The sequence below is a fragment of the Vipera berus genome, assembly GCF_964194415.1.
Source record: "Vipera berus genome assembly, chromosome: 4".
NCBI lineage: Eukaryota > Metazoa > Chordata > Lepidosauria > Squamata > Viperidae > Vipera > Vipera berus.
The window spans coordinates 42,643,854-42,663,285 of NC_138206.1; the positions used below are offsets into that span (position 1 = coordinate 42,643,854).

The 19,432-nt window shown below is 37.9% G+C and overlaps 1 protein-coding gene across 2 annotated transcripts in view; it reads right to left on the reverse strand.

Annotated features, from left to right (window-relative positions):
- The window catches only part of CADM2 (cell adhesion molecule 2), a 378,617-nt gene that overhangs the window by 11,618 nt on the left and 347,567 nt on the right, over positions 1 to 19,432 (reverse strand). The window contains exon 9 of one of the 2 annotated variants that reach the window (XM_081327197.1): positions 18,908 to 19,030. The exons of the other annotated variant lie outside the window; for it this stretch is intronic. Coding sequence (XP_081183323.1) covers positions 18,908 to 19,030 — 123 coding nt within the window. The remainder of the gene's footprint in view (positions 1 to 18,907; positions 19,031 to 19,432) is intronic. 2 annotated transcript variants of the gene reach the window in all.

Here is a 19,432-nt window from a genome sequence, read left to right on the forward strand (position 1 = left end):
TTATTATGTTTTTAAATAGAAATTGCTGCCAGTGGTTGCCATTTAAAATATTGGTTTATGTGTACGTAGTGGATGGGAATCAGAAGAATGAGAAAGGATAAGGTAAATTATACATCAGCAGCAATACATTTTAATGGAGTAATTTTTCTCTGTTCTAATAAAATGACATTTATTTATTTTAACAATTAAATTCTGGTTTAACATACTTTTTTCCAGGCAATAGTATATAATACTATTCAGTATTATATTTAATTGTAGCCTATTTATAGGAATTTCTGTTAACCAAATTAATGCAAAATTTTAGTAACTATAATCATTCCTCTCCCTCCCTCCCTTCCTTCCATCCTACTATTAAGTATTAGAACAACTAAATGGACTCCTAATAATGTTGATTTGGTTTATGAGCATTTAAAGACTGAGTGTGGTTATCTAGAGTATTTTTACATGTATAATAATAAGCAGTTTAGTTATTGGTTCATGCCATTTCCTTACCCTCTGTGTTTTTTTCCCCAACAGGGTTAATTGCCCCTGTCTCATCATACTACTGGAAAAAAGTATTAGGTCTAGTATTACCAAGTTGCATCTACATTAGGGTGTCACTGACAAATTCATTGCTGGTTTCTCTGGAGACAGCAATAAAGGTTTAAATGAAAAGGTTTAATGTAATTACTACATATATTTCAGATTAAATAAATGTGATAAAAGCTACCATCTGGCAATTGATTAAATGTGCAAAGGGAAAGCTGATTTTCAATTGCATATTAGAATATGTCATTGAGAACAGTCTCTAATGTTATCCTGTACATTATTTAACATTTAGGCTTGCTTGACTAAAGCATACACACATATTACTCTCTTCTTACATGGGAGAAAATCAAATGTGGTCTAATCTTAAAGTGATTAGTCAAGATATTACAAAACAACGGAGTGGTTTTATTTTACTAAGTTACAATTCTACTGAAACAAGTTGAAGTATGTAACACAATTGTGTTTTGAGCTGCAGTTTAGAACATTAAAATCAGACTGATCATTCACATAGCTCAGGGCTTTCAAACCCGTGGTATGCGTACCACTTGTGGTACTTTGCCACATGACAGGTGGTACGTGATTGCTAGCCAAGTGTAGCAGGGGAGGGGAATGAGCCTAAGCCAGGGGTAGGCAACCTCGGCTCTTTTATGACTCATGGACTTCAACTCCCAGAATTCCTAAGTCAGCTATGCTGGCTCAGGAATTCTGGGAATTGAAGTCCATGAGTCATAAAAGAGCTGAGGTTGCCTACCCCTGGCCTAAGCAAGCCAAGCCTGAGGGAGAGGGGGAGGCAGCTGCAGCTACAGGACTGTCTGGGCTCAGCAGAAGCCCCAGGAGCTGGCAGGGCTCCAGCTGCTTGGCGCTTCTAGAAGCAGCTTGGAGCTGGAGGTGAACTGAAGAAAAAAAAGGGGGGGGAAGAGGAGAGGCTATAAAACAACGTGGTTTGGGTGGGGGAAGGGGAAAAAAGACAACAGGAAAGGTTTAATCCCTTTAAACAAATGTAATTAGGGCGGTATACAAATCAAATAAAATAAATAAATAAAAGAAAATAAATTGAGTCTGTCTGTGGCTTTTAGAAAGTTTTCTTTGAAGGTAAACTGGCTTAATTTAAAGCTAAAGCTTTTCACAACTGCGGAGGCTTTCTGTCTGGGGGATTGCAACATTGTGACAGTTGACACACCTGAGGCAGCTTAAAGAGAAAAAAAACGGAGTTTGTGTTTCTTTATTTTCTTGCTTTGCACTTGATTACTGTGTCTTTAAGGGTACAGGGAAGGGATTGGGGAGGGTGCATTCTTACAACACTGTGGAAGAGCTGAGAAGAGCCAACCAGCTAGCTCAGGAGTCTACAAACTTAGCAACTTTAAGACCTGTGGACTTCAACTCCCAGAATTCCTCAACCAGCCATGAGGGCTGAGGAATTCTGGGAGTTGAAGTCCACAAGTCTTAAAAGTGCTAAGTTTGAAGACCCCTGAGTTAGCTGGTAGTGGTGCATATTAATAAACATGGATAAATTCATCATACATTTGTCAGTGCAAAAGAAAAGTGATTCAGCAAAGGAACAGCCACCGAAGAAATTAAAACTGGTACTTTTTTCTTTTTTTCTACAGTTTAGAATAGTTTATTAGATTATAGAATAAAATACAAAACTACAAAAGCAAATAGTAGGAGACAGTGAGGAGGAAAAATTGGGGAAAAGTTAGGGGAAAAAAGAACAGAGTTCCTCTGTTGCAGTAGAAGGAATTTCAACTTTTTACTTTTTCATAATATTATAAACTAGCCATTTCTATAACAACAAATGAATCTAATCAGTAAAACCCAAAATCCCGCCCCTTTTTTTTGGTCATCAAGTTTTTGACACCTTGCTAAGCACTGGTAGTACTCAAATATTGTCATGTCCTAAAAGTGATATAATCTGTGAAAAAGTTGAAAAGCCCTGACATAGCTTATTGTAGGCTCCACTATTATAAATACTTTCTATTTGTACTATCAGGAATTCTCTATTTAGTATGATTATGACTAACCCAAAGATGCTATGACCTGGATGACTGAGAATCTCCATAGATTATGACTAACAATTTTGGGAACTGGAAATCCATTTATCTGGAAGGCACTATGCCTGGAGAATTCAAAATACTACAGCAATGGGATTACACACATACATACAACCAATCATACACCATTTGCTCCAAAACATCTGTCATGCCACTAAGTTAACTTTTATTCTTCAAGTATTCAATATGCTTCATTAGGGTACAGATTCTAAAGATGCAACTAAAATTAGCTCATGTTTCCCAACCGTTGTTTCTTAGATATATTGGCCTACAAATATTAAACTTCCCAGCAAACATAGACAAAATATTGGGATTCGGATAATCCAAATATATAGTGTTTATATAAACAGTGTTTTGTAAAAAATGCAAATTCTTTTTCATTTCAGATCAATTTTTATGTCCAAACTAATTTTATATGAAATTTAAATATGTTCTTAAGTATAAGAATTTTTTATATAATACTAATACTACTACTAATAATAGAGTTAGAAGAGACCTTGGAGGTCTTGTCCAACCCCTGCTCAGACAAGAAGCCCTATACCATTCAGACAAATGGTTGTCCAGTCTCTTCTTAAAAACTTCCAGTGTTGGAGCATTCACAACTTCTGAAGGCAGATTGTTCCACTGATTAATTGTTCGGTCAGGAAATTTATCTTTAGTTCTAGGTTGCTTCTCTGATTAGTTTCCATCCATTGCTTCTTGTCCTACCTCTTGTCCTCAGGTGCTTTGGAGAATAGCTTGACTCCTTCTCCTTTGTGGCAACCCTGATATACTGGAACACTGCTATCATCTTAATCCCAGTCCTTTTCTTCATTAAACTAGACATGTCCAATTCCAGCAACTGTTCTTTATGTTTTATCCGCCAGTCCCCTAATCATCTTTGTTGGTCTTCTCTGTACTCTTTCTAGAGTCTCAAAATCTTTTTTTAAATCATGGTGACCAAAACTGGAAGCAATGTTCCAAGTGTGGCCGTGGAGCTCAGGACTGCCCCTGACCTGCGTTCATTCCGCCGGGACCTGAAGACTTGGCTCTTTGAGCTCTCTGGCCCAGGCTGAGAATTTTAACTGGGGTTTTATTTTCAGGGATAATTTTATCTTTTTAATTGTCTTTTAACTTTTGTATTTTGTATTGGTGTGATTTTAAAATGCCCTGTAAACTGCCCTGAGTCCTTCGGGAAAGGGCGGTATATAAATCTAATAAAATTAAATTATAAAGTGGTATTAATACTTCCCCTTCATGGATTACTGCCTTGTCATGGCGAAGGGGCTTGCGTAATTCAATGAAGCTATGAGCTATGCCGTGCAGGGCCACCCAAGACGGAAAGGTCATAGCAGAGAGTTCTGACAAAACGTGATCCACTGGAGAAGGAAATGGCAACCCACTCCAGTATCTTTGCCATGAAAACCCTATGGACAGTACCAAAAGGCAAAACGATATGACGCTGGAAGATGAGCCCCTCAGGTCGGAAGGCGTCCAATATGCTACTGGGGAAGAGCAGAGGGCTAGTACTAGTAGCGCCAGAAAGAATGAAGCGACTGGGCCAAAGCCGAAAGGACGCTCAGCTGTGGATGTGTCTGGTGGTGAAAGGAAAGTCCAATGCTGTAAAGATTTTTTCTCCATAGGAACCTGGAATGTAAGATCCATGAATCAAGGAAAGCTGGACGTGGTCAAACAAGAGATGACAAGACTGAACATCGACATCTTAGGTATCAGCAAACTAAAATGGACAGGAATGGGTGAATTTAATTCAGATGACCATCAGGTATACTACTGCGGGCAAGAATCCCTCAGAAGAAATGGAGTAGCCTTCATAGTCAATAAAAGAGTAGGAAAAGCAATACTGGGATACAATCCTCAAAATGACAGAATGATCTCAGTTTGAATCCAAGGCAAACCATTCAATATCACAGTAGTCCAAGTCTATGCCCCAACCACCAGTGCTGAAGAGGATGAAATTGACCAGTTCTATGAAGCCCTACAGCACCTTATAGAACTAACACCAAAAAATGATGTCCTTATTATCATGGGGGATTGGAATGCTAAAGTAGGAAGCCAAAAGATAACTGGAATAACAGGCAAGTTTGGCCTTGGAGTACAAAATGAAGCAGGGCACAGGCTGATAGAATTTTGTCAAGAGAATACGATGGTCATAGCAAACACTCTTTTCCAACAACCCAAGAGACGGCTCTACACATGGACATCACCAGACGGTCAACACAGAAATCAGATTGACTATATGCTCTGCAGCCAAAGATGGAGAAGCTCTATACAGTCAGTAAAAACAAGAGCAGGAGCTGACTGTGGCTCAGACCATGAGCTTCTCATTGCAAAGTTTAGGCTTAAACTGAAGAAAGTAGGGAAAAGCACTAGGCCACTCAGGTATGAATTAAATCATATCCCTGTTGAATATACAGTAGAGGTGACAAATAGATTTAAGGAATTAGATCTGATAGACAGAGTGCCTGAAGAACTATGGACAGAGGTTCGCAACATTGTACAAGAGGTAGCAACTAAAACCATCCCAAAGAAAAAGAAATGCAAGAAAGCAAAATGGCTGTCTGAGGAAGCTTTGCAAATAGTTGAGGAAAGGAGGGAAGCAAAAGGCAAGGGAGAAAAAGAAAGATACGCCCAATTGAATGCAGAATTCCAGAGAATAGCTAGAAGAGATAAGAATGCCTTCTTAAATGAACAGTGCAAAGAAATAGAAGAAAACAATAGAATAGGGAGGACCAGAGATCTTTTCAAGAAAATTGGAGAGATGAAGGGAACGTTTCAAGCAAAAATGGGCATGATAAAGGACCAAAATGGCAGGGACCTAACAGAGGCAGAAGAGATTAAGAAGAGATGGCAAAATTACACAGAAGAACTATACAAGAATGAGCTTAACATCCCTGATAATCACAATGAGGTGGTCACTGACCTCGAGCCAGACATCCTAGAATGTGAAGTGAAGTTGGCCTTAGAAAAACTGAGCAACAACAAAGCTAGTGGAGGTGACAGTATTCCAGCTGAGCTATTCAAAATCTTAAAAGATGATGCAGTAAAAGTGCTACACTCAATTTGCCAGCAAATTTGGAAAACTCAACAGTGGCCACAGGATTGGAAAAGATCAGTTTACATTCCAATTCCAAAGAAAGGCAGTGCCAAAGAATGTTCAAACTATCGCACCATTGCACTCATTTCACATGCTAGTAAAGTTATGCTTAAAATCCTACAAGCTAGACTTCAGCAGTATGTGGATCGAGAACTACCAGAAGTGCAGGCAGGATTTCGAAGAGGCAGAGGAACTAGTGATTAAATTGCCAACATACGCTGGATCATGGAGAAAGCTAGAGAGTTCCAGAAAAACATCTACTTTTGCTTCATTGACTATGCTAAAGCCTTTGATTGTGTGGATCATAACAAACTGTGGCAAGTTCTTAAAGAGATGGGAGTACCAGACCATCTTATTTGTCTCTTGAGAAACCTATATGTGGGCCAAGAAGCAACAGTGAGAACTGGACACGGAACCACTGATTGGTTCAAAATGGGGAAAGGAGTCCGGCAAGGCTGTATACTGTCACCCTGCCTGTTTAACTTATATGCAGAGCACATCATGAGAAAGGCAGGGCTAGATGAATCAAAAGTTGGAATTAAGATTGCGGGAAGAAATATCAACAACCTAAGATATGCAGATGATACCACTCTAATGGCAGAAAGTGAAGAAGAACTAAAGAGCCTCGTGTTACGTGTGAAGAAGGAGAGTGCAAAACTTGGGTTGAAACTTAACATTAAGAAAACCAAGATCATGGCATCCGGCCCTCTCAATTCCTGGCACATAGATGGGGAAGAAATGGAGGTAGTGACAGATTTTATTTTCCTGGGCTCCAAGATCACTGCAGATGGGGACTGTAGCCAAGAAATTAAAAGACGCTTGCTCCTGGGGAGGAAAGCCATGGCAAATCTAGACAGCACACTAAAAAGCAGAGACATCACCCTGTCAACAAAAGTGCGTATAGTCAAGGCTATGGTCTTCCCAGTTGCAATGTATGGCAGTGAAAGCTGGACCATAAGAAAGGCTGAGCGCCAAAGAATTGAGGCCTTTGAACTATGGTGCTGGAGAAGACTCCTGCGAGTCCCTTGGACTGCAAAACGATCAAACTGGTCAGTCCTAGAGGAGATCAACCCTGACTGCTCTTTAGAAGGCCAGATCCTGAAGCTAAAACTCAAATACTTTGGCCACCTAATGAGATGGAAGGACTCACTGGAGAAGAGCCTAATGCTGGGAAAGATTGAGGGCAATAGAAGAAGGGGACGACAGAGAATGAGGTGGCTGGATGGAGTCACTGAAGCAGTAGGCGTGAGCTTAAATGGACTCCAGCAGATGGTAGAGGACAGGAAGGCCTGGAGGAACGTTGTCCATAGGGTCGCGATGGGTCGGACACGACTTCGCAGCTAACAACAACAAATTAATACTTCACATGATCTTGAATCTATCCTTCTGTTAATGCTGTCTAACCCACATTTTTCTAACTTATCAAGTAGTAGGTTGTGGTCTACTTTATTAAATCCCTTATATCCACAGCATTCCTCTGGTCCACTAATTTTGTCACCTGGTCAAAGAATGCAATAAGATTGGTCTGGCATGATCTGTTTTAGACAAACCCATGTTGGCTTTTGGTAATGACTTTGTTTTGCCTCTAGGTGTTTGCTGATTCATTGCTTATCTTTTCCAGAATCTTCCCAGGTATTGAGGTCAGACTGATAGGTCTGTAGTTTTCTGGATCCATTTTTTCCCCTTTTTTGAAGATGGGAACTCCATCAGCTCTTTTCCAGTCCTCAAGTAGTTCCCCAGTGCTCCAGGATCTTTGGAAGATATAGTTCATTGGTTCTGAGATCACATATGCCAGTTCCTTCATAACCTTGGGATGTAATCCATCTGGTCCTGGTGATTTGAACTCATCTAGGGTGGACAGGTCCTGCCTATCTTAACTTGTATTTATATTCTGTTTTATATGGCACTGTTTATGATAGGTTGGACTGTTTTTTCCCTTTGTGTAAAAATGGATGCAGAAAATAAGTAGTTCTGCTTTCTCCCTGTTGCTTGTCGCCTTCTTGCCACTTTCTCTCACTAATGGACCAATCATTTTCTTAACTTTTTTCTTGTTTTTCACATGTTGAAAGAAGCTTTTTTATTTTTATTTTTATTTTTGACTTTTGCTGCAAGTCTAAGTTCATTTTGAGCCTTAGCTTTTCTCACTTCATCTTTGCAAGCTTGGGCTATTTGCTGATATTCTGCTTTAGTTATGTGCCCCTTCTTTCGATTTTTTATACTCATCTTTTTTGTTTTTTAACTTATCAGAGAGTTCTTTATACAGCCGTGCTGGTTTCTTTTGAGAGCTGTTATTTTTCTTCTTCGTTATTGTGCTAGACTGGACTTTTATAATGTTAGTTTTCAAAATTTCCCAAGCTTCTTGAGTTGTTTTCCCCTTGAGGTTTCTGATTTGTAGGCTTTATATTTAGGTAGCTCATTTCCACTATAACTTTCGATTATATATATAGATATTGTATTCTATTCTCAGAATGTACAATACACTGAACTTATATGATGTATTTGTTAATTAAACTGGACCAGTGCAGTTGACCCTTTCCTCCAACTTTTATAAACATCATTTAAATCATGCTCAGCACAATTGTCTCTGAGAGAAAAGCATTTATGTGCAGTGCTATATGTATGTCAACTAATCACAATAAAATTATTTAAACTAAGACTATGTCTGCATAGTCAACAGAGTAAAACAGTAGAATAGATTGCAAAATTTATAAAGTAAATCCAGGGCAAAACACAATTTTTCTTTTAGAAAAATGGATCTTGCAGATGATTAATACTACAAGTTGCTTTGAAAGAAAAAGTGGTTTATGTCTTTTGATAGGGTGGCACTGACCTTGAAGGATGTAGTTATGACTTGAGTTCTTTTGAATTCATAGTTCTTGCTAGAACACCAGATAAAAGCTGTGGCAGGAAGCTTTGTACACCAGTCATGACCCTACTTAGAATGGGAAAACCATGCTACAATGACTCACGACCTTGTCATCACCCACTTTGAAAGTGTTATAAGTAGAATTATCATAAACATTAATTTAAAATATGCTTTCAGACAGTTTCTGAGAAAGTTGAAGTTTTCAAACATTTGATAATAGTGGAAAAGAAAGATTTTTTTTAATACAGCATATGTGAAGTGATGATAAGCAGAATCATTACTGTAAATCAGAAATAGCAAACTCCTTTCAGTAGAAATAGCTACTTAGCATAATATTTTAAAATGTCATACATCTAAATAAATAGGAGACCTTGCACCACTATATTATCTTGGAAACAAGCTATCTTATTTTTATACTTTTGAACTTTAAATCTATTATAGTGATCAGTCAGCACTGAAATTGTGTTGACAAAGATATTGTTAAGAAAAACTAACGTTTTTTCTCTTGCTGATATTCAGAATTTTAGAATGGTTTTGAGACTTTATATGGAGCATTTAGAACAATTCATATAAGATGAAGATAAAATTTTTATTTTATTTTTACATAATGCAGTTGACAGGGATAAAAATAGTTCTTTATTTCTAGTATTTATCATGCAAAATACTGGTAATGTTTTAGAACACAAGAATGTATTCTTTCTAAAATTCATTCTTTATTTGTTACTCAGGAAGAGGAAGAATGTATACTTACAGTACACACACAGACACACACACACACATATATACACACAATACAATGAATCTGAAAGTAATGGCTTTCCATGAACACGTTCAGCAATGCTGAAAATCACCTTTTTTCTTTATTAATTGCTTCAAAAATGCAATAGAATGTTAATCAAAAGTTCTACTGCATGAAGTGAAATGTAATAATTCTCATGATGGACTTTTCCTCAAAATGAGTTCTCTTCAACATTCAAATGATCACATTAGAATATCAAAACTGAAAGATTCCCTGCCATCATGCACTATTTGAATTTTTGGGCAGCCTATAATATTTACAATTTTTCAGGCAAGATGATCAGAAAATCAGATTTTCAATAATTATATTTGAATGTACATTTCTAATTATTATGTTAGAACATACATTTTATTTCTATTAAATGTAGCATGACTGTAGAACTGAAACTTAGTTGGCTGATTTGTTTTTATTTTAGTTGAAGATTGTGTATGAACACTACAACCCTGTTCTTTCCCTTTTGACTTTCCAATGTTGATGTAAAATGTTTATTGGATTGGAATAATCATATTGGGGAGATTCCATATAATCTTATTCAGGATTATATATTACAATTGTGCAAGACTGTGAGCAGTTTTATGTCATTTATAAAAACATGTCCTTCTTATGAACATCATGTTTTAAAGAGTTTAAGGAGTTTTAATATCAAAACATGATAGTGAGAAAGATGGGTGGAACTTCAGTGTCTAATCCGTGGTCTTGTGCTTTCTTGAAGACATGTGGCCATATATTAAAAAATAAAGCAAAATAGCATTTAGCAGTTGGTATTATTCTTTTCATAATTTCCTTTCACATAATTGATTTTCTATTGCAAACATTGATGTTCAGTTGCCGTCTGCTTCCTCCTCCTCATTTGCTGCAACACTGAGTTGCAACACATTGCAGCAAACAATGAGGAGACAGATGGCACTGATGAGCGACAGTAAAGGACTTGGAACCAACATGGACAGGGACGATGACAGCAAGAAAGAACAACCAGCTGAAATGGCAGCATCATTTATGGAGACTCATATCTTTAAATATATGTGTATGTATGTATGTATGTATGTATGTATACACACACACACACACACACACACATACATACAGGGCTTTTTTTCCTCATAGAACACTCAGAACGGTGTTCTGGCACCCTTTTTTTGCACAAAAAAAAGCTTTTGCACAAGCTGTGCTACTCCCTCTATTGGCTTTCAAAAGCCAATAGTAATTGCTGCTGAGCGTGCTAAAAGACAACTTGCACAGGCAAGTTGTCTGCAGCAAAGGCGAGTTGGCAGGATCTTTGCACCCCTCTCTGCTGCCCAACTACACCATCTCAAATAGGTAAGTAAGAGAGGACAAGGAATGGGAGGTGGGTTCTGCTTTGGCAGCATCGCTGGCGGGGCAGTTGTGAGTGGGGGCGTGGGGGTGGGGGCAGCGGGCTTCCCCCCAAGGCCAGAATCAGCACCGGAGCGGCTGTTGATGTGGGAGCCATGGGGCCGTACTCTGCGTGGGGCAGGCGACATTGCTGGTGGGGCGGTTGCAAGCAGGGGTGGCAGCAGCGGTTTGTCCCCCAAGGCTGGAATCAGGCCGGTGCTGTGGGAACTGCAGGGCATGCTCTGCGTGGGGCAGGCGGCATCGCTGGTGGGGCGGGGTGGTGGCAGCGGGCTGCCCCCCGAGGCCGGAGTCAAAGCCGGAGCGTCTGGTTCTGTGGGAGCTTCGGGGCACGCTCTACATGGTCAGCTTCATCCCTTTCTCGTGGAGGACAGAGGGGGAGTTCACTGGGCTTATGGTTTCAATGCCGTCAGGACTGTAGTTCTCACGGAAAACAAGTACAGCTCCTGCTCCTTCACTGAAAAGCATTTACTCTTTTCTCTACTCGGTGGCTCGGGGGCTGAAACGGCATGCAGTGATGGGTGTGTGATGCGAAGGCTGGATTTTCCCATCCTCTGCTAAATGGGTGGACTGCCCCTGGCCCAGAGGAGGACAAAGTCTTGGGCTCCATAGCTTTTATGAGCGAAGGTGTCTGTTATAGGCCGGGCCCTGCAGGCAACTTTGAGGTGAACAGGTGGTTGGCCTTGGGCTGAGACTGTTAGCTTTTGATGTCCTGGATCCTGGAGGATGAGGCCTCTTTCTGCACGTGGGCCAATTCCACCCCCAAGGCATAGCTGTCCATACCACTTAGGGAGCTGCGCAACACCGATGCCGGACAGAAGCTGGAGGAGCAGTCTGGGGATTTGGTGGCAGTGGATGAAGAGGAAGAAGAGGATCGCAAAACGAAGGGGGTGAGACCTTCCAGGGAGATGATCTTCATGTTGGTGTTATGCAACACACTGGGCCGCTGCTGAATGTTCTATGCACGAGGGGAAAACAGGGAGTGTTTGTGAGAGTGTGCGGATGTATGGCCACTGCTGTGCTCGGTGCCTGGCCTCCAGATGGGCTCCACCGTGGTCACCACAGATATCTTGCAGCCCCACCGTGTACAGTGAGCCCCATGGCTCCCACAGCACCAGCCGCACCAGCTCCAGCCCTGGGGAGAAGCCCACCGCCGACACCCGTTCTGCCCATGACCGCAGCAGCACTGCCTTCCCCGCCTCCTGCGCCCACCAAGATAAGAGTTCTGGCACTTTTTTTAGAAAAAAAGCACACACACATACACACACACACACACACAAACATACACAGACACATACATATATACACATACACATATACATATCTAATATATAAAATCATGTCCTAAGAAACTCCATAGCAAAAAAAATCTATACTCTGTAACATGATCCAGCCATAATGACTATTCTTTATAAAAGTTTTTGAAAATACATTTAAAAGTGAAAATGTGATTATGCCTAAATAAATAGTTTCCTTTATATAGGATGAGAACTTTGCTAAATGACAAAATAAATTAATTCCACTTCTAAAAGCCTTATAATGTAGGTCCATATGTTTTTCTCTGTAATATTGAATAATATGGGGATTTCATCAGCCTGATTTTGCTCCACTTCCCATTATTGTTTAAAAAAACTCACCCTCTGCCCAGTAGGAAAAATAAATAAAATTGGGCAATTAAAAGTAGCTTTCGGAGATACCTTTTATATTCTAAAAAAGTGGAACTAATTCAAAAAATAATAAATGATATTATCATACTAACAGTGACACACGTAATGAACATTGAAATAGGGATACTTTATTATGATTTATTTCTTTCTAACATAGTAAAACAGCTTAGACAAATGCTTAGTTTAGATAGCTTCAAGCAAACTTTATAGTTCTTGAATTCCCAACTGTTCTGACATAAAACCCACCTGCAATTTACAGGAGTCTTAAGAGCTTTAAAGTATCTGTGGCCTTTGGGACCCATTAAAGTGGCTAGAGAAAAGTCAAAGTCAAAGCTTGGCAATTTTTTGAGTATTTCACTTACGTTATTTCCAAGCTCTTTACTGGAGTTATTATGACGAGCAGAGGTCAGTGTATAGAAAGTGCAAAGCTTAGTTGCACTGATTTAAGCATCTGCAAATCTTGACAAATATCTCAGGAATTTACTCGCTGACAAAATCTGAATTTTTTCCTTTCCTTTCAGACATAATTTTTGTGTAAAGATTTATTATCAAGATATCAGGCCTACTTTGTCCAGTTTGTAATTCAGGCAGCTCCCTTCATAAACAGAATCTGCGATACTATGAAAACTTGAGAGATGAAAATAGATATAATTTTTATAAACTATTTATTTCAATTGAAGGTATTGGAAAGCTATAATGTGTACTGTACTTCTGTAGAAAAAGGATATGCAAGATTTCACAGTGCATATTAAGAAAAAAAAATCTCAATCTCTTTATCTCTCTCATTCCCCCTTCCTGTTTCTTGCCTCCCCCTGTCCACTATTCACCAAAATATTTGGACAAATCAGTGTTGTTTTTATAAAAAAAATAGTAATGACATTTAATAGCTAATCACCACAGTCTGTTTTTCAGAAGGCAACCAGGAGTACTATATCAGTTTCCATGAACAAAAAAATAAGTTGAGATTTTTTTTTTAATTTCCAACCTAGCCTCAAAGTATTTTAGATGTATCACTTATTTGTGTAGTTGATTACTAGCACACACCACAATATTTTGAGGTACACTCTTTGGGAACTTTTAAACATTCTACAAATAACAATTCATGAATATATGGAAAATATGATCTAACTTCGGAGTCAGATTATTATTTTTGGCAGCAAAAAAAAAAAGAACTTTCAACGAAAAAGGACTTATATGAGTCATTACTCTACCTAGCCTCAACATGAAATAATTTATAACAAAGGTAATTTTCATTTCTTCGGCTGCAACATTCATAGTCACAAGCTGCAATAATATACATTTACTGTTGTTAAGTGGGAATATAATAAATATAATAAAAGTTACTAGCAAACCATTATAGTGATTGGTGTCCATTTATTTACACCTTACTTGAAGAAAACAAGTAAAAAACAAGTAACTGAAAATCATCACAAACATTTAGGTGACAAGATAGCTTTTTTCCCTTAAAAAAGTGCAAGCTTTTCAGACTTTGGGTATACAGGCTAAGTTTCTAGTTCTGGTTTTTACGCTACTGATGCATTCTTTTGAATTTGATAGTTCAAAAAAGGTGAGAATACATATAAGAAATGGCCTGCATTGATGACTGTTACAGAGTTGTTGGTTTTGATTTCTGTCCATGTTATTTTTAATATAATAAATCTGGCTTTTTTGGGTTGAATATACAGTATTTAAGCATATAAACAAACTGGAGTTGGTGATTAAGGCACCAGGCTAGAAACCAAGAGACCACAAGTTCTAATCCTGCCTTAAATACCTAAGCCAGCTGGGTGATCTTGAACCATTCTCTCCCTCTCAGCCCTTGGAAAGCAAACTACTTCTGAAATGTTACCAAGAAAACCGCAGGGACATATCTAGGCAGTTGTCAGGAGTCAACAATGACACAAAGACACCAAACAAAGAAACATCCCTGAAACAATATTGTTCACTAATTTGCAAGTGTAACTACATTAGGAAAACAAGATAGGATCTGAATTGCCTCTGATAGCCTTGCAAAAGTGAACAGTTCTAGTCATCATTCTAAGTAATAAAATATTTTAATATACTTAGCAATAGTTCAAATACATTACTAAAATTTTCCAAATTAAATCCACTGATAGGTCGTAAGGACAAAAGAGTGGCATGGAGTGATTTTCAGGGTGATATTCCAGTGGGTTAAAATGGATAACCAGCATAACTCTTATCAATTTCACCCCAATGTCTCAATTCAATTAAATATTGAAAGGAAGACTGGCAGGAAGTAGACATAGTACTAACCGTAACACTAAACCACAAAATACTCAAAATGGCATTTGATTAGAAAAAAAGTTACTGCCTTTATGTAGGAATTCCTTCACAGAAGGAAAAACAACCACTCAAAAGACAAAATTACTGTGAAGTGCAGTCATAAGTGACCTGAAGAATGGAGAATGCTCACAATAGCCTACAGTAGCGTGTCAAACTGCCGGCCGCGGGGTGGCCGTGTCATGTGGAAGCTGTGCCCACTCCATTGCTGACAATGGCAAAACTGTCCCGATACGTTGTGCGACATCATATGATGTCACGAGTTATACATGTCTGGCCTACAGTTACTAATAGTAGATGGACTGCTTATAATTAAATGAAGCACTGCTTACAGATGGCATAACAAATGGCTTGTGTTTCCAGAACTCAGAAAATACCATTACTGAACTGGAACAAGAAAAGAAGTGTGGAGGATATTGTCTATTTAAGTCTTCAATAAAAGGTTACTGGGGCATCTTTGCTCTGAGAAAAACAGGAAATGAGGCTGAGCCCTTAATTACAGTTAATAATTAGAAAATTTGTTTCCTAATATGTTCTTGCCAGAAACTCAAAAAGCACATTGGCGACAAGTGATCTGTATCTATATGTAGCCAAAGCCCTTAAAGTCTTTAAATGCTCCCATAAAATATTTGGCAGAATAACTAGTATTGTGGCACAGACAGAACTAATGACAACACATGATTCATTTATTTTTATTTTTAGTATGCAAGACACCCAAAATATTGTAATCAGATGTTTTAAAATAAAACCAAGAACAAGAGATTTCAAATATTTTATTCATTGGAAATGCAGGTTCAGCAGTAAATAAGATGCTACCATAATCTTAAAAGCCAATTATGTGTTCCAAATGTTCAAATGTTCTGAGATGTCATTCTTACATCTGGTGGTTTATACAGAGGAATGCTGTAATATGAGTTGGGGGAAAAACAAAGAAATGTAGGATTTTATTACAAACAATGAGAATCTTTTCATAATTGATTGAATCTGCACTTAACAAGAGCAAGGTCCATTTGGATGGATAGAAAAAATGAATATTCTCTTCTTTTTTTGGTGGTGGTGGTGGTGGAAATGCAAGGAGAGTTGCACCAAATGCTAGCTGCCTATTCATTTGTTCAGGGAGGAAATTTTGCCAGTTACCTGAGCTGTGCTGATGAAGTTGTCAATGTATTGATGCAGTATCGATGCATAGATTTTGGCTCAGTCATCACAAGACTGGATGGAGATGGCTGTTTGGGTTATGACTGTTTTCATCATTGATCTTGGATGGACTTCCTTATTCCGTAATAAAGAGTGGTACACAACTTGGGTCTCCTTCTGGACTTGCAGCTCCAACTCAAAAAATAGATGGATAGGCCTCTGTGCCAGTTGCACCCTTTCCTTGACTAAGAATGCTCATGAAACAATCATTCACACCCCAGTTACCTCACAACTAGACTATTATAATGTAATCTACATGGCTCTGCCTCTCCAATATGTTTGCAGAGTAGGCTCACTCTATTAAAGACCATCATCTTGCAGGACCAAAGAAGTGTGTATTTCACCAGAAATATGAATGTCCTTAGTCCTTAAAATCTGACTCTATTCCCAAGATTGTGGGACCCCTATAGAGTTTGTGAGACCCCTATGTATTAAAATTATAGTATCTAGATCAAATATTAGTTTTAAATATGTAGTCTTTATCATTAAAACAGTACAGGATTGTTGATGGGATATAAATAAATAAAATAAAAATAAAAAATAGCTTTCCCAAAAAAGGGATGGCAATAAGTAAATTTATAAGTCTCCATAACCATCAGTATTATGTGAGCGAGCCAGAGAAATAAAATTGCTTGGTCACAGTGGGTTAGCTCAGCATCATCCTGAATTAGAATCCCAGCTAGTTTGTGTTTCGAAGCTTTGGCTTCAGTGGATTTGCTTAGTGTTGCTGTCAGACACCTCCTCCTCATCCATGCAACCATCCATCCATCTTGGTTCTAATGCTTTTGTTTATATGGTTAGTTTTCAAATACACAAAGTAAAACAATTTTTTCCTATACAGAACTATATTTAGAATCCTGGATTCAGTTGGTGATTCAAATAGAAAAGAATACATTTAGGTTAGGGTTACATTGGAGCTCTCTGAAGTTGGCTTGATTGCTTGCAGATGTTTCATTACCCAACTAAGTAACATCATCACAACGGTGGTTCACTTAATACATAGATGAAACAAAATGTAAATATATCTCTGACTAAAATGTAAAAAAAAAATTCTTTCTGTGAAATAGCATGCTATTGATCAAAATACAGTTTAAAACTTTCTAAGTTATTTCCTGAACTCTATGCAGATAAAAATAAGTTTGGAATAGAGATATTTGCAATCAATTATAAATGTTACTTCTCACAGAATAAAACCAATAGTGTAGGCTCCAGGGTCATAAGAAATCAGCTTAGTATGTAATAACCTAATAGTTAAGATGGGAGTTCTCGTTAGATATTCTATGAAATGGTACATTCTTTAGTTGCATTTTCTCCATTCCCACCTGAAACTGATGTTTTAAGTATATTTAGAGAAAAGAATTTCAGAGATCTTGAGACAGAAACAGAAGAACAAACTGAAAAGCAAAGCTACAATATAGTGCTTCTGTCACAAGTGTTCCAAATGATAAATTACAACAGTTAAATGATATTTTTTTAAAACACAGACATTTAAATTCAAACTGATTTAATTGAATGTGACCATATAACGACATTCTAAATGTCTTTTGAAGACATTCCAAAAAGGTCATGATTCTCTTTTTTTCAAAAAAGTAGCACAGTTCAATCTGAAAATACACTGTTGAAACTACACCTATAATCTCTTAAACTCAGTTGGTAGTTCTCAGTCAGACTTTCCAAGGCCTGTCCAGGGAAGATGGCTGCCCAAAGCATGCTGTTCTGTGCCTTACTGAAAGAGCACAAAGCCCCCTGAAAATGATTTCTTGAGAATCGGTGAACCTCCTGAGCAGACTATGGCATATAGTGCTATGCTCCTCTGTCACAGATACCTCCATCAAATGTTCTATTTTGCCCTTTCTACTTCAATCGCTGGGACCAAAGTCCATTTCAGTGTCGTTCAAGTGTCCTGATGCAATGAATACAGATAGTCCTTAACTTACAACCACAACTGAGTCCAAAATTTCTGTGGCTAAGCGAGATAGTTGATAAGTTAATTTTGCCCCATTTTACAACCTTTCTTCTGCACAGTTGTCAAGCGAATCACTGCAGTTGCTAAGTTTCTAACACAGTTGTTAAGTGAATCTGGCTTCCCCATTGACTTTGCTTGTCAGAAGGCGATGCAGCAAACATCATAAATACGAGTCAGTTGCCGAACATCTGAATATTGATCATATCACCATGGGGATGCTGCAACGGTCATAAGTGTGAAAAACGGTCATAAGTCACTTTTTCAGTGCCGTTATATCTTCATACGGTCACTAAATGAACTATTATAAGTCAAGGACTATCTGTGCTTGTAATGGATTTTTTTGTTTTTGTTCAACTTAGCTGAAATCATGAATTCAGCCGTAAGATTGCAAAGTGTATTTAGAACTTAAATGTATATAACAACATAGGTTGGAGGTACAGTAAGAGGGGGAAAGTGGGAAGGTGGCAGACTGCTTTTATAGAGTACCTTTACTAATTTACTAATAATAATTTTCTAATATAAGATGCATTAGACTTCCAAAATGTAAAGCAAATCCTTCACTGAAGGTGAGAAACTATTGAACATTGTCAATATAAAAAATTAGAAAGCTCTATCGTTTTGTTCACTAAACATAATTATTAAAAAATTACACTAAAATCATTAATCAAACAGTTCTAAATAAATATATGGTTAAATACAAATATTTTGCACAAAGAAAATACATTAATAACAGAACACATATCCTCTTAAGAGATAATGTTAATTTAAAATTAAGTAGGTTTGCTTCTAACACAAGTTTAATATGATAATCCTCAAGGAAGCAATTACTTAGGAAAGCAGTTAAAACACCCACCCACATTCATAAATATCATTAGAGAAAATGCTGTTGAATCATTCACAGCTATGTTAATTGCAGGCAACCAAACTGGACTTTTTACTTATCAAAACTAAAATGTGCACAGAAATGTCATTCTCCCTTTAGCATTTTGATCATTCTTTTAAGGCTTCTAGCCCTATGCGAGCCTAGTTATATTGTGATTTTCTGGCTATAACAAAGAAGTATACTGTACCTCGGGTGTTGATGGCTGTTGCCGATGTGACTGTGCCTATGCTTGTTAAGGCTACAGTGGCTGTGACTGTTGCAGTGGTAAGGGAGGGGATGACAGTGGTGGGAAGCAAAATGTTGGAAACATCTGGTGAGTGGAAAAAAATATAACATAAAATCATATCATGCAAACAGAGAGAAGCAGCATAACAATGATTCAGCTTGTCAATACACATGTGCAGAAAATGTATCAATTAAAACATGCTTAGCACAGATCAACAAAGGTAAGGTAACATACTTTGAAATTCTTGACATTAGATTTCTCTGTTTCTCTTTCTCTTTCTCTCTTTTTCTTTTTTTGAATGCTCAAATAGTAACAGCCTGAATTTTGGACCAACCAATAAAGAGAATTGTTCAAAAGAAAAGTTTTAAAGTCAGAGAATAAATCTTTATGACAAGAATTCATTTCTTTGCTAAGCCATTTTAAATGCCTTGTACGGTAAGAAAGCAAATATGGATGAAATAACATGCTTGTCAGCGTGGGAGATGA